The sequence below is a fragment of the Zeugodacus cucurbitae genome, chromosome 6 (assembly GCF_028554725.1).
Source record: "Zeugodacus cucurbitae isolate PBARC_wt_2022May chromosome 6, idZeuCucr1.2, whole genome shotgun sequence".
NCBI lineage: Eukaryota > Metazoa > Arthropoda > Insecta > Diptera > Tephritidae > Zeugodacus > Zeugodacus cucurbitae.
Genome location: NC_071671.1, coordinates 44,719 through 60,960, shown reverse-complemented (window position 1 = coordinate 60,960; position 16,242 = coordinate 44,719). Strand labels below are relative to the sequence as shown.

Below are 16,242 nucleotides of genomic sequence, written 5' to 3'. Positions count from 1 at the left end.
GCTGTTTAATAAGCACCAACATCCTTATATTTACCAACACATTTTGTTTAGGTTTGGAATTCACATTATTAAAAATAAATCCATTTAAATATAAGGATGTGTGTCCGAAAGTAAATTTTATAATTACAAATATTGCAAATTCAGTAAGTATACTGGAAGAATGTCCAAATTAGGCCTGGAGTTGTCTCCCAACTATTCACAACTTTTAAGCAATCGTCACCGTGTAAGTAGTCTTTGCTCAGGAGCTATTTCCAGTACTGGAGTTGAATGTGATGTTAGAAGTGGTACAAGTGGAATGATATTTACGTGGTTTCGGTTCCAACGCGTCTATAAATTTCTTTTGCTTACATTGTTCATATTAGTATTATGGCCTCTTTTCGCGCATTACAGTTTACTAAATGTAAGTTGATTAATATCATTATTGCATACAAAAATAACATCACGTCCGAATATATATTTTTAGCAGCCTACAAACGATGTGCCATCTGCAGATATTCATCGCAGTCGACCCCTCTTGGATGCATATGAGGACTTTAGTTCTATGCGAGCTAGCGATTTGAAGATGCGTATTGAAGAAATGCTGCACATAAAAGTAAGTAAAATTAATATATCTAAAGTAAACTTGTAAAATAATATTATTTGTTTACACATAATAACTGTTTGCAAAAGAGCACTGTTTCCGTAGAATTACGGGAACTAGAATCGCGTCGGCAAAAACTTCAATCAGAAATAGGAAAATATAACCAAAAAATAGAAGATTTAAAGCAAGATTTATTGCGGGAACAAACCGAGCTAGAAAGATTAAAAATATCTGTTGAACAAGCCCAAGTAGCTCAGCGAGAAGCAATACAACGGAATACTCCTGATTTGGCTTTACCCCGTACTTTATACCCCAATATATTGCCTCGAAAAATGTCATCAATAACTGCAGAAGCGGGATTGTCCTGCGAAATGTATAACTGTTTCGACTATTCTCGTTGTAGTTTAACATCTGGATTCCCTGTATATTTATACGATCCTGATTTAAATAATGTACTGAGGAGTGGCTACGACATTGATGGATTTCTGAAAACTACTATTAAACAAACACTCGGCTACAACGCTCACATTGTACATGATCCTAAAATGGCTTGCATATTTTTGGTGCTTATAGGTGAAGCTATGCTGGAAAATGATTTAATGAAGAACAACCGATACGCAGTGGAAGAAGAAGAACACAAGACCGATATCAAATCTCATTTAATGGGAATGCCCATCGATATTGAGAAACTTTACCAATTGCCATATTGGGGTGGTGATGGTCGAAATCACGTATTGTTAAACTTCGCACGGCGCGATTTACATTCACCGCGAACCAATGCTTTTCTTAATCAAAATACTATGCGAGCGATAATAGTGCAATCATCATTTGAAAGACTGCAATTCCGACACGGTTATGATCTCGTAGTACCACCTATTCTTGGACCACCTGGTGGTGATGTTTGGCAGGAATGTGCCCCAATGGTTCCAGCACGACGTAGTTATCTTTTATCTTTTCAAGGGGAATTGCGTCCCACAGATAAAACAGTGCAGTTACATCCATTAGATGATTTTATTTTAGATCATCTTGCTGACATGTCCAAAGGTTCCACTCAGGACAAATTTTTATTGCAATTTCATTGTATACCAGCCACTGAGCAATCAGATGAACAGGCTTTTATTGATTGGGCACTTTGCGGTACTGACTCATCACGAAAATCAATTCTTAAAGAATCGACTTTTGTATTAATTCTTCCGCCATTGGAAGAACGAATCAGTTCAACTCTAATGTTAGCACGGCTTTATGAAGCTCTGAGATCTGGTGCTATTCCTGTAATCCTCGGTGCTGACGAAGTCCGCTTACCTTATGCAGAAACCATAGATTGGCGACGTTTAACAATTTTGCTGCCGAAAGCTCGCATTACCGAACTGCATTTTTTGTTACGGGCAGTGCAAGATGTTGATTTAGTACAAATGCGCCGCCAAGGTCGACAGATTTGGGAGAGATACTTAAGCTCAGTGCAAGCAACGGTCGATACAATAATAGCTAGCCTACGTGACCGCCTTGGTATACCACCACGTCCAGTCCTACCTATTATCGCACAGAGTGTATTTAACAATACATTTATTCCGCTAAAATCTGATCCCCCTGTAGGCTTAGATACGGAACCAGAGGAATCATTGGGACCTATAGAACCGCCGTACCCCAGTCCAGCATTTCGTCGTAATTACACAATTTTACGTATGCAATCTGGTGAGGCATGGAATCTTTGGGTGAGTGAATAAAGATACGTTCTTTAGTTGAATGTTTTACTATATTTTTAACCTTAGGTTGACCCTTTTTACATGTATCCACAATTGCCATTTGATCCAGTTTTGCCTGCAGAAGCAAAATTTCTTGGTTCCCATATGGGATTCCGGCCCATTGGAAAAGGCAGCGGTGGTGCTGGCAAAGAGTTCAGTGAAGCACTCGGAGGCAACTATCCACGTGAACAATTCACCATTGTTATGCTTACATATGAACGCGAACAAGTACTAATGGACTCTCTTGGTCGCCTTTACGGTCTGCCTTATTTGCATAAGGTAGTTGTGGTCTGGAATTCCCCCAAACCTCCGCTTGATGACTTGCGTTGGCCCGACATTGGAGTACCAGTGGCGGTGGTACGTGCCCCAAGAAATTCCTTGAATAATCGTTTTTTACCTTTCGACGTTATTGAAACAGAAGCGATTCTCTCTGTTGATGATGATGCTCATTTACGTCATGATGAAATATTATTTGGTTTTAGAGTTTGGCGAGAACATCGCGATCGCGTTGTAGGATTTCCCGGTCGATTTCTTGCATGGGATTTGAACTCAAATCGAAATTGGAACTATAATTCCAATTACAGTTGTGAACTCAGCATGGTGCTAACGGGAGCCGCATTTATACACAAATATTATATGTATCTTTATACTTATCATTTACCTCAAGCTATACGTGATAAAGTCGATGAATACATGAACTGTGAAGATATAGCTATGAATTTCTTAGTTTCGCATATAACCCGTAAACCCCCAGTAAAGGTAACATCAAGATGGACGTTTCGATGCCCAGGCTGTCCAGTATCGCTCAGCGAGGACGATACACATTTCCAAGAACGCCACAAATGTATAAATTTTTTTGCACAGGTACAATATAAATATAAACCTTTAAAATTAATATATACAGGTTATATTCAAACAATTATTAAAATTTAAATCATTTCTTCCTAGGTATTCGGCTATACACCGTTATTAAATACTCAATACCGTGCTGATTCAATACTGTTCAAAACACGAATACCGCACGACAAACAAAAGTGCTTTAAATATATCTAAAATACACAATGCATTTCTTAACTATATTTGATATTCACAAATTCTTTTACGAGATCTACACCACACGCAGATATACTGATGAATGATAATATATTTTGTCATTTTTCGCTTATTACAATACACAACAAAAATTATTTGCGAAGTACAACATTATTTAATCTATAACACATGTCAATTTTGTCTTATGCTTATAAAACGTATTTTGAAATTGAATGAGAATGTGAACCATCAAATACATGTGAAATATAACCACACTCATTTTAAAGTGTATGTTTTAAAAGATCCTTGGAATATTATAAATTCATTAAATTTATTAATTACTCTATATATATACACCTAACATTGTAAGCCTGGATAAGGATGTTGTCATATATCAATTTCGCAGTAATTTGTATTGCAAAATTTAGATTTCAAACAAAGTTATTAGATCTAGTGTTCATATTAGGTAATGTATGCAGTGGATATAACAGATTATCGCCGTCACTAATATATCTAGTAATTAATAATTTATTCATTAAGTTTTTATACCTAAAATATATTATGAAATATTTTCAGTTTTATTGATAAATAACTTCAAAATTAACAAATGATGTTTTGTTTAAAACTCACTACATGATTAATTGTGTTAATAAGGTATTAATAAAAATGAAGAGGTGTCAATAGCAATAACCGAGTATTTGACTACTCAACATACGTGACCATAACTATCCGTCAAAATTACATCCAAAACAGCAATTAGTGAATCGATCGAGGGTTCTCATCCCTGTCGAAACACGATCCAGGTCGTTGATGTTTTTCCTAGTGTATTTTTGAAACAAAAGTACGAAATATTCCTAATATTTTTGGGTTGGTTTTCTATGTGCTTTTGGATTTTAACGGATCTTTTACTCATATGGATATTCTTTATACATCCGATTCTTTTCAAATTAAAAAAAATGCTTTGTGTACATTTTTGATGGTTTCAAACATCTGACTTAAAATTTGTGTAATAATCCCTCCATCTTGTATAACGTGTAATGTCACTGTTTTCGAGCCCCTTATACACAAGACAACCCTGTAATAAATTACTGCAATTTTACATAATGCCTCATTTTACAATAGCGGTTTATTTAAGGAATATTTCTTATTATTGCCACAAGTGATTCCGTCATATAACATTATGGCTGAATGTTATCAACATTTTAAATATTTATATTCAATTTGCCCGAAGTACTTAGAAAATTAGTTCTCCTGCATACTCAGCTTCAAGGCCTGCTCAAGCATTTCTTGTTCTCGCTGAAGCTCTAATTCATATTCTTCCTGATCATGACGGCTAAGACGCAAAGCCATTGCCAAATCAGAATCCACGTAGCCGAATCCGCCATCATCATCATCATCATCTATCACTGGGGACCCAGTTTGCATTGCACCGTATAATGACTCCTGTAGAACTCTATTTTTAGAAGAACAAGCGGATAGGAAATACGAAGCAAGTAGCATTTACTAAAGACATTCACTAACTACATATATGTACATATTATGTACTCGTATATGAATATCATGCGAATGATTTTAAATTTTCTAGTGAGTTCATATATAAATTAGCTAATATTGAATTTATTAAATAGTGATTGATAACGTAAGTATGAATACATAAAGTCGTTTCACACAGTGACGTGGAATCTTAAACACTGCGAAAATGTTGCCAATGACATTTAAAGCAGACAGACGATAATATATATAAAAGCCCAACTATTTAAATATTTTTTTCATGTAAGCTATGTCGGGTTTGAATTGATTCGTTGGTGTTGGAGTACGCCCACGATGAGGTGTAGCTGTTGGCGATAAAGAATCACGCGATCTCTCGCTATTTATTAATGTGTTTGTGTGAATCTTTGTCTTTGTGAATTCTAGATTGTTAGCTGTGAAACGGTTTGGGGATGCCCGCATATTATTAAACGATTTAGAGGGAATTTTTAGTCTACAAATCGGCAATAATTAGCGATATGTCGTGCGAAATTAGGAAAATAGTTTAAATAGAAATATATAACAAGTAATTGAAATATATACAATATTATATACATAAGAAATCAATATATATATGTATATACCTTTGTAACTGTTCGTCTTCGTCTGGAATTCCATCAGTTCCTTGTCCACGCAGTGCTTCCCATATATCCACTTTATCCGAATCCTCTGCAATATTTGGTATAGAAACAGCTCTACTCGTGGTTTGCGCCATGCTTTGTTCAATAGCGTATTGTAACATATCATCCTCATCTATCGGCAATTGTCGCCTTAAGTCCACATCTGAAAAATAGTGGAGTTAAAAGAATATATGTATCTTTTCAACATATATACCTCTATTGGCGTAATGGGTTGGTATATCAAAACATCGATCATCCACAATGCAAGTTATGCGATCGTCTTCATTAATAGTAGTTACATTTTCTACAGCGCTTGTCATTCCAAACACATTACCAAATGTGATACATGCATTTAAGACATGGAACAACGGTATTTCAACTTTCACCGGGAATCCAGACGGCAGTTGCATAGTGATAAAGTCTTTCAATTTGGAAACATGTGGACTCGCCATAGTTGACATCAAATCTAATATAGGAAGAACTTGTTCTTGCAATCGCATAGGGAACTCTTCGGAGAGCCATAAGTTAGCCTTAAACCTCTGAACCTATAAAAAGGTATTAATATTAAACCAGTATAGAGCAAGCTAACTACAATGATAGTTTAGTAGCACTATCAATTACTCAACAACTTTTTGCATAAAAAATGAATTTATGTACATATACATATGAAGCAAGCTATACATTTAAGTTAAGAAAAAAATGGTTTACAATTATACCTTAGTAGTGATTTTCTTGGAACGCCCAACGTCACGTCCGTCCAAATCGACATCGACAGAAAAATATTCCTCTGGAGTAATAACGTACTTGGGTGAATTCGTACCTGAACTGCAACTGGCATTCTCCTCCCCCGTACAATTTTCAAAACTTTCTTCTCGAAATCGAGATTCAACGGACGGAGAAGGTGTCTTAAATAGAGTAAAAATTTCCAAATCAGCAATAATACAATATAATTATAAGCGTGAAAATCACTATATTGGGTAGCGTTACAGGAACAGCTCTATTAAGCCAACCTTCACAATTGGCGATCTATTCATTATGAACTATATACTGAAATAATCAGGTTTCAATAATTCTCGGCACCAAACTAAAGAATGTCCAACATAATATTTTCATTTATTTTTGTTATAATGCATTATATATTTACCGATATTCCGAAAAGATATTTATAACTAGTATATTTTTTTCAATTTACTGTTAATTAACTGATTTAACTTTGCACATCTGAAATATTAGCCTTATCAAGTGTACCATTGAACTCAAGTACCAAGTTCTATAAATATATATATATATAACATGGATTCTATATAAATAACACTAAATATTTCATTAAAATTTGTAAAAAATCAAAACACGTTAAACCGGGATATTGTGACAAAAAATTTAATTTCTTTGTACAAGTTGAACAAACCTATTGCAGTGCGATTGTAATTTTTATATTTTACGAATAAGTCAAACAATACTCACATTAATACATACATACATATTATTGGATGTCGCCTGGAAAATGATAATATACTTTTATATTTTTCATATGAAATATTACCCGTTCTTTGGAATTTATTCCCTCATTAGAGCGTATACTGGAAACTTCATCATCAGCAATACCTAAAAAGCTATGCAATGGCGTGCGCGCACATTTATTCTGCGTTAAAATGAATATATTTTTAAATATATTTTACATATTTACAGTGTTCAATGAAAATAAATTGTCGTACCTTTATTTGGTCCTCATTTAAATGATCCATTCGTGTGCGCGTTATAAACTCAACGTTGCTCGCTCCATAAACTTTACAATTATATCCATTAACTACTTCGGACTTTTCACTACGCCAGCCCCAAATCCCTGATTTGTTACGTTCAAAGCTAATTTTATCAATTTCAATGTTATTCGTAATAACAGGCGCATTTAGCCTTGCACGTACAGCTCCAATCGGGGGTGGTATTGCCACAATGTCTCCTATATCACTATTCATTTGTTCCTCCATTACTTCATGAGTGTCGTGATCGATTTCAATCATTACGGCAGAATCTTCTACACGTTAAAAACAAATAATTATAAGAGTATAATTTAAAAAAGCATATAGTTAAGACAATGATCAAGTATGAACGAAGCCAAGTAGATATATGTATGTATAGCTTGATATAACCAAAACAACATGCAAAAGTCAATCAATAAATATAACATGCCGTTGTAACAAGAATAATATACTACTATTGTCGAGAATTGAATTTATGTATACTTCCTTAACTCTCTGTACTTCCATTTTACATTTTTACTTACTTTCTCCTTTGAAAATGTAAGAGCGATTCCCTCGTTGCCAAGTATTGTTATCAAAACCAAGCAATGTGGTATCGATTCGGACATTCGCACCACGTTTATAAACTTTGTAGGTGTCACTAGGACAAAGCCGAGACATGAGGGGTACTGGAATATTTGATTAAGCTTATTAGGTTAACATCAAGTTACGATTTCAACTTTTCTATGACTCTAATAGGTTAAACCAATACCTACCCCAAGATGTGAATTCCCATTTCATTTCAATATAGAAATCGGGAGCGTCTAATAAGTGTTGTAGCAATTTCGGTACATGTGTTACTCGTTGAATATGACGCTGCAAATCGCGGACCTCTATGATAGCAGTTAATATAGCTTCATCTCCTGAACAAACGGCTTCTTGTACCACTGAGAGATAGTCGTTTAAAATCGTATATTATTTTATAAAAGGAAAATAAGTGTTGCAAATTTTTTACCTGACCATCCTTCATGTTCGAAGCTGGCGTTACATTTAGCCGCTAAAAGGCACTTGACACACTGTAAATGTGATAATTTTACGGCTAACATTAATGGTGTTCGTCCATGGTTATCGACTTTTTCTTTGTCAATCTATTGAACAAAAACGTATAATTATTGGATAGATTATTATAAAACAATAAGTACATATATATACAACTTCCATAACTCGAACTTCTATAAGTCAAAGATCTCCATAACTTGAACTTTTGAATTGGCAATAGCGTTTAGAAAACATATTTCATACAAAGTAGCTTCCATAACTCAAACTTCTATAACTCGAAGTTCTCCATAACTCGAACTCTTACATTGGCAATAGACATCTTTTCATACAAATCTTCTCCCATAAATCGAACTTTTCGACCAGGACATAATACAAAGTTTAAAATTTTACTATCAAGGAACAATTTAAAGGAGCATGTTTTAAAGAAAGTTTCTAAAAGTCGAAGTCTCTCTAACTCGAAGTTTTTTTTGTAGATTATGGTGATTCCATTTAGAGAAGTTCTACTGTATATTAGACATCAAAATATCAATTTTATTGTAGGTAGTTCTTCCTAAACTTTTTGTTGTCCCAACTGCTATTTAACGCAAAGTACAAATATATACATTCCGTGCTATTGGACATTATACGTTCTGTTGAGGGATAAAGATCTTCCATGGCCTCAGGTGTCTGATTTTAATTCTTGAGTACAGTTAATTATTGTATATATCGTATGTATAGTAGTGCAATATATGTTAATTTATTTCGAAAACTGCTTGGTTGGGAATTTTTAGAGATCCTTTAGTTAGTTAATATTATGGCATTTTGAAGATAGTAGTTATTAGTATACGTAACTAGGACAATATTTAAATTAAATGGATTCGCTTATGAATAATCCCAGGCAATTTCCATTCAGAAATGTAAGTGTAAATTTACAAATACCTCTAATTAAATTAGCATATTGATGTAAATTGACATTTCACCGGGTAGCACAGCACCCCCTTTTATGAAGTTTTGAAACAATAAATCTTTGGTTATTCGAAACCAGATGCTGAAAATTTGTGTAATTAATGGATATAAATCCCACTATTTTGTTTATACTGACATAGACACCATCACCAATCTTTATTTCGAATCATCTTCATTATCGTCATTCACTTCCTCACCGTTTCCGTTTTCAACACCCGTTTTAACTCATCTACGTTGTTGATCCACACCAGCCAGTGTAGGGGAAATTCGTTTTGAATATCCTCCAATGTTTTCATGACTAGAAGCAAAATTTGTTCACCTTCGGTTTCGGTATATTTCCAGTATGGATTTTTATATTACTCCTCTGGATAGTGGAAATAAGTTAATTCCCTTGCCGTTCTATATCACTGTATATTTATCAATTGATAATGCATTCTTTGCTGTGCTGACCGTCTGTCAATAAGTAAAATTGCAACTTCTGCGAAAGAGACGACAATAAACGTATTTTCGACTTTATGCATTCACAATGTTACCTCTGCGAAAAACCACAGGGCGTATTGACATACACAAAAAGAAACACTTAGTGAATTTATAAATGACATGTAAACATGACTATCAGCAGAGAACGTATAATATTAAATCAAAAATCACTATTACCAACTGTTCATCTAAATATAATCCAGTAATTCAACCATTGGTTAATTACCAGAGAGCTCTACCAACGATTTCTAGCCAGGATAATTTATCATGCGTTTTTAATATCTAGACATCTAGACATAGCTATAGCATTAATTAATTATAGTTTCTTAAGGGCGAGTTGACAAAACTGATATACATACTGGTAAAAACTCTTCTACAGGTGTGATCATTATTACAAACATACCGTATATCTTTGATAATATTTCCATAGGCCCAAAAGAAAATGTACTGAAAAAATTAATAATAGTATTACGTAATTTATTTATTAAAATCATTTGGAAGTCAATAAGATAATACAAAAAAACATAGATCTATAAATCTTTAATAGGAATATTATAGAAACTAAGTTACATATTCCGGCTGGGATTTAGTATACGATATTAATTATTGTAAATTTTTTTTTTAACTAAACATTTTAGTTTTTATTTGGGGGATCGTGTACTAAAATGTATCCTATATTCAAAGCTCCAAAATCAATGTCATTCTAATGTATTATTAGAAATTCTGACACAATATCGAATTTGGAGGTAGGGTGAATATATTATGGAGTTGTGTATTTGTTCATTCAAATGTACCTGTTATATGTATACCCATCCCTCCCTATTACTAAGTAATAATCCGTTATAATACGCGCATGTCTAATATGGACAGGATATTTTTAATCACAAAACCATGCTAAATATAAGAAAGAATAACTTGTTACATATTGACCGATGTTTATCCTACATCTATTATGTATTACATATTTTCATTTAGCCACTCATATACAAACAAAATGAATCCGACGTTATCTTAATAATGTTGTAGATAAATAATTTCTCCTGGTTCTATTTCACCTTCAAACAATAACCATATAAATATGTTTAAGATTATCAATAATAAATTCCAAGTACGGCTGAGAAATTGTATTTTGTAATTAATATATATATTATTATTTTGTATTTAAATTTATTTAATAATTTGGTAAGTTTATGCATTAGTAATGTTTATATTTATCTAAAAGTGAGAAAATATAATATGGTTTACATTATCTAAAACTAAAATAATTGTTTCGTTATTTTAAACAAAATAGGGTCTTTTAAATAATCCTTCAATCACTAAACTGCAATAAAATTGCACTAACAAGTTTTCGATTCTCTGTACTATGGACTGCATACGTACATATTTGTAAATACACAATATTTAATAACTGAAGTGATCTGAGCATTGGACATAATATATTTATTTATATTATTCAAAAACAATAATAAAATTTATTTATATATATAATACTAAATACATGGTTTCTATTCTTATTATTATATCGGTTTATATGAATATATCCGTTTCGCAGTTTAGCTTTGTTGATAATAATTAATGTACTTAACAACATTTACGATTGTTATTAGCTCCACTAATAACTCGAGAGTGTTGCATGTCAGTGCGACGCCGAGGAGCACTCCTGCCTTGGATTTCACGCACCTGATTTGCACGCAAAATGGCATTACGACGAAGGTTTCGACGGTCGGAAATTGCTAAACTCTGAAGAATAAATATAAATAAACAAGAACACATTGAAATATTATATTTACATTAATACATATTGGCTAAGGTTATTTCGCTTAGCATAATGTGATTTAGTACTAAAAATTTATAAAAGTGATGCATATTGTTTTATTCCAAATAAATCTTCTTCCGCTTCAATAGCCGAATTTTTAAAGTATAAAGTATAAAATTGGTTTACTCAAGACTAGTTATCTAACATCACTTCTACTATGACAAGAAACGGCTAATTATCTGGGCTTACTGTTGGATAATTTCGACCGTTTTCTCTAAGCATATTTTTAAATAACCGCTACAACTTCAACAATATTACTGAACATATTACTTTTAATATATAGTGAAACAAATAATAGGTCCATATTCTTCCCTAATAACAAATGTATCATTCATAGCTAAAAATTATTTAAAAAAATGACACTCTTATATACACACCTTTTGGCTATTCAAGGCAAATAGCTCCATTTTTAGCTTAGTCGCATTACAATTGTCAATACGCGGAGTTTTAGCACTTTTTCCGATACTTGGATCAGTTTTCTAGTTAAAAAGAAACAAAAAGTTAATTTATATTAAATGTAATAGACACCATTTTGAACTCACTTGTCCTAATAAAGCTGACGATGGCTTGACAAAAATTATTGCATGTGACTCTAGAGGATTGAAGTTTTCTTTTGTGTCTGCCTGAGTCTGACTTATTTCATCTGCTTCGAGATCAAAATTTGCAAAGCATTCAGAAGCTTTTTGAGCAGCCTTAATACTGTGATATATTGACATACTGCATGGAGACAAATTGATGTTTGTCCGTTAAGTTAAAAGTTGGTAGTATATAACAGTGGTAACATATAACATTTAATTTAATCATTTACCTAGGATGTTCAATAAGTAAATTTTCAAATGGTGACATTTCCATGTAAATAGGGCCAGTAGAAACAAAACATGGCGGAGGTGTCATATACCATGAATCGACCATTGTAAATAGTTTAGCTCCAGAACCATTACTATCACTACTGCCACAGCTAAGGTTATGTCCTAAATCTTTATTATCGGCAACAGTGTGCAGCGGTTCATTGACGCTGTTATCAGCAAACAACCTCGACTTGTTGGAGCCATCAACGTCAGATTTGCTAGTTGTATTACGAAATTTACTTATTGCAGTAGGTCTAATACTAGCTCCGATAAATCCAGAGGTTAAGTCACAATTATGCTTTTCAAAATTCTTTTGCTGATTTTGATACGTGTTGTTACTATTGTCTTGGTGCACTGTTGAAAAATCTGATATCTCCGAAATCGGCGTTGATGTTCTATTGTAATGTTCAGCTAAACTCAAATCCTCTTTTGAGCTCGAGCTATTCACGTCTTAAAAAATAAAACAAAGTAATTTCAAAAAATAAAGTTTAATTCCAGCATTAAAAAATTCGTATAAGAAATAAGGGAAAAAACTTGAAGCAAACAATACATTTTAGGAAAACTTATTTATATACGTACATTAATAAAAATATTATGATATCAATTATTTGCTATTTTTTGAGTTCACTTTAAATAATTTTAGGAGTTAACACTTTTGCTTCTAATCAAAGGACAGATTGCATATATCATACAAATATTATCTATAAAATTCGAATATATGTATATAATACATTTTAATATATTTACATATTATTACATATTTACTATATATCATTTCCATTTTGCACGGAATCCAGCATTTATGTCAAAAACCGTACAAAATTTTACTACATTTAATTTCTTTGGTTATGCAGAAAGTATCTTTATAATCACTTACCCTCTTTTTCAACAAGAAACCAATCATCACCTAAATCAAAATCGGCATCAGACGATGCTGATGTTAAGACATCTAAAACGGAATTTGGTCCGGAATTAACTGGCTTTATTTTATTTAGGACATGTTTGTTGTTTTTATTCTTTCGATTGTTGCGTTTATTACTTTTACGTCTCCCTTGATACTCAACGTTAGTTTCATTGGTTTTAGAATGCTTTTCAGAGCGTCCTTCCCGTTGCTTATCGTGAGTAAGATTACAGTTTTGGCCTTCTTGTAATTCAGAAATTTTAATAGGTTTACAATTTGTGCTTTCGGTGGTACTTGATCCAAAGATAAACGACGCAATACTGCTAAACATTATACAACAATATACGTATCGATGAAAACACCAAAAGCTTATAGCCAGATGATTTGAATAAAAAGTCCTTGTAACACCAATTTTAACGACTATCTGCTTTTATGTCAATTGTTGCGTGCATGTACAATATAAGATATTTTTTAAAGCTGAGGAAATTGCTTCAGTTCCGTTCAGTCTTATTTATTTGCGCGAAAGTTTCCAAGCTTTTCTTCTGTAATAGAAATATAGTAATTTAAAATACGACTTTCTCTTGAAATTTCAGTGCAGGGTGTATTAAATACATTACTCCCTATATACAAGTATTCTAATTAAATTTCAGTGCACGATGTATTAAATATTTTACTCTCTAAATACAAATATTCTAATAAAAATCTTCACAGAACGACCTTAACTCAAAATCGGGAGCATATAATTATTTAATACAAGTCCATTATAAAATTTTTCAAATGTTGCACACCTTGACCTTGAAAGAATTCAGAAATTATTTAGTTTTTATTGAGTATATGCTGGCAATAAAACAAAGCAAATTACGTCATACATATATGACTGGTATGTTCAAATATACAAAGTAATGAGTTGAAACAAATATGTATACATGTATTATTTTGTTTGTAAATATAAATATAGGTGTATAGACCTGACGTTTTTGTAAATGTGTCTGCATCATAATACATCTATAAATATATTTGCAAAAGTTTTCTTATATGTATATAATATTTCTTAATATAAGCCTTTCTTATATATATTTCTTATTTAGTTAAAATTTTTGTGTCGATTTTATGGTGATTAAGTTAAGTACGAAAAACAACATTAACCTTGAATTATTTCACATGTAAATTTTTACAACCGAAACTGAATTATTTGTTTAATTTCAATCATTATAAAAATATTATTTAGGTAATCAAGCAATAAATTAGATAATTGCAATTTTTTCTTATAATTATATAACACCAAATTATATACCCAATTGGGACAAAGAAACTTTCATACAAGTAATTATAATTTACATGCATATATGTTTATACATACATACATATTTAAACATATATTAAGTTATAACATACAAATAATTTAAATCAAAATTTTATATATATAAAGTGTAGGTGTGTTTGTAAAAAAAAAATTGTACCAACATTTTTTTACCTATTTAAAAACGATTGCTCAAACAATATAAAGCAATTAGATTTATTTTCAGTTTCTAATATTCCAAATTCAATTTCCTTGTATTCCACTGCTTCTGTAAAGAATCGTTCAGCCACTTACTAATTCGACACAACACTGTCAACTAAATTGAACAGTCAGTGCAAGGAGTTAATTTGGCTCAAGTCGAAAATATAATAGAATCCTATCTCACAAAGTCAAAAACAACTACCACTAAATAAAATGCACGAAAATATAGATATACATACTTATTTATTACAGATACACACAAAATACTAGCAAAGAAGGGTGTATGTATGGTGCATAGATACATAGATCGCAAAGATTGGATACATACTTATGTATAACACACATATATTTGTCAAGAATACAGGTACGAAAAATTGATGGTAAATAAAGAATATTGCCAAAGTGTTACATCAACGAGATATATTATACAAAACAAGAGCGAACAGCTGATTTCGGACTAATCTATAAATTAATTAATATATACATACGTATATGCAAACGCGCAGCTGATAATTGTTTACTAACATAATCACTTGTACATATGTATTGTATGTATACAAAATGTACTTTGCTTGCGAAATCGTTAGCGTATGAAAACATTTTTTTGGAATATATATACAAGGAAACTCATACAACTTTATTCATTCTTATTAGCAGACACATTTTTAAGTTCTTAATACTCACAATCAAAATTTTCTACTTTCACTTGCTTAATATAAAATGAATATATGAGTGTACATATTTATTAAAGAAATTTACTTTATGCGCATTTTGCTCGAACTTTGAGCTTTAATGACGAATGACTGCGAATTTACTTTAGTCGAACAAACCAAAAAAGGTTGTTAGAGCATCATTCGAAGATATATACCAACTTTAGCTCCCCTATACATTCACTCATTATATAAATTTAAAATTTAACAAATTTTATATAAAATTATTTAAAACATATTTCCTTAAAAAGGTTTAGATAACTTTGGTTCACAAACCTCGCCACAAAATTATTAATATAAATTATATATATTTACTACAGATTAAACTATTAAATCAAATTATTAAGACAATTGTGCAATTTTCTTTATTATTGAAGCGTAATTATAAACACATATGTACTTCTATACCAACTACTAACGAAACGAAACACAGACGGAAAACAATGGTGCTTTCCCATCTGTGACAGCTTTTTAAAGATGCCACATATTTTCATTTATCGTAAACTCATACTAATTTAAATTGATTTCATTAAATTAAATACATAAGTCTTCATCAAGTATAACTTATAAGTTATAATTATTAGGCGTGTTTTATTTGACCAGCAAATTAAGCTATTAATTATTTTGTATGGAAGACTTAGCCAACATAATTATGTTGCCTTATCATAAGCTATCATAGATTAAGTTGTATATTGATCTAGAGGCATTGCCTTGTTCATCACCTTTTTTCATTCGCAATGGTTAA

The 16,242-nt window shown here is 31.9% G+C and overlaps 3 protein-coding genes across 9 annotated transcripts; 1 reads left to right on the top strand and 2 right to left on the bottom strand.

The window, feature by feature from the left end:
* Positions 1–8: 8 nt before the first annotated feature.
* Positions 9–3,633, top strand: LOC105213479 (exostosin-3). Of its 2 annotated transcripts, none has more exons than XM_011186352.3 (5): positions 9–400; positions 467–592; positions 670–2,292; positions 2,350–3,186; positions 3,271–3,633. In XM_011186352.3, the coding sequence occupies exons 1-5, from the start codon at positions 161–163 to the stop codon at positions 3,373–3,375; spliced, it is 2,931 nt and encodes a 976-aa protein (XP_011184654.1). In that variant the 5' UTR covers positions 9–160; the 3' UTR covers positions 3,376–3,633. The 2 variants fall into 2 exon arrangements, with proteins under 2 accessions (XP_011184654.1, XP_011184653.1); XM_011186351.3 differs by having other exon boundaries at positions 464–592.
* Positions 3,634–4,448: 815 nt separating this feature from the next.
* Positions 4,449–9,726, bottom strand: LOC105213481 (ankyrin repeat domain-containing protein 13D). 2 transcript variants are annotated; one of them, XM_011186353.3, is made up of 10 exons: positions 9,439–9,725; positions 8,253–8,385; positions 8,014–8,184; positions 7,783–7,926; positions 7,217–7,533; positions 7,045–7,143; positions 6,218–6,406; positions 5,716–6,046; positions 5,466–5,664; positions 4,449–4,807 (listed from the first exon to the last, which is right to left on the bottom strand). In XM_011186353.3, exons 1-10 carry the CDS (start codon positions 9,535–9,537, stop codon positions 4,597–4,599), a joined length of 1,893 nt encoding a protein of 630 aa, XP_011184655.1. In that variant the 5' UTR covers positions 9,538–9,725; the 3' UTR covers positions 4,449–4,596. The 2 variants fall into 2 exon arrangements, with proteins under 2 accessions (XP_011184655.1, XP_011184656.1); XM_011186354.3 differs by lacking the exon at positions 4,449–4,807 and adding an exon at positions 4,825–5,189 and having other exon boundaries at positions 9,439–9,726.
* A 1,414-nt stretch (positions 9,727–11,140) lies between these two features.
* On the bottom strand, positions 11,141–15,930 carry LOC105213482 (uncharacterized). Of its 5 annotated transcripts, none has more exons than XM_029041169.2 (6): positions 15,774–15,930; positions 13,263–13,828; positions 12,346–12,835; positions 12,080–12,254; positions 11,915–12,016; positions 11,141–11,461 (listed from the first exon to the last, which is right to left on the bottom strand). In XM_029041169.2, exons 2-6 carry the CDS (start codon positions 13,615–13,617, stop codon positions 11,303–11,305), a joined length of 1,281 nt encoding a protein of 426 aa, XP_028897002.2. In that variant the 5' UTR covers positions 13,618–13,828; positions 15,774–15,930; the 3' UTR covers positions 11,141–11,302. The 5 variants fall into 5 exon arrangements, with proteins under 5 accessions (XP_028897002.2, XP_028897004.2, XP_028897003.2 ...); XM_029041171.2 differs by lacking the exon at positions 15,774–15,930 and adding an exon at positions 15,547–15,688; XM_029041170.2 differs by lacking the exon at positions 15,774–15,930 and adding an exon at positions 15,472–15,494.
* Between the last annotated feature and the right edge of the window lie 312 nt (positions 15,931–16,242).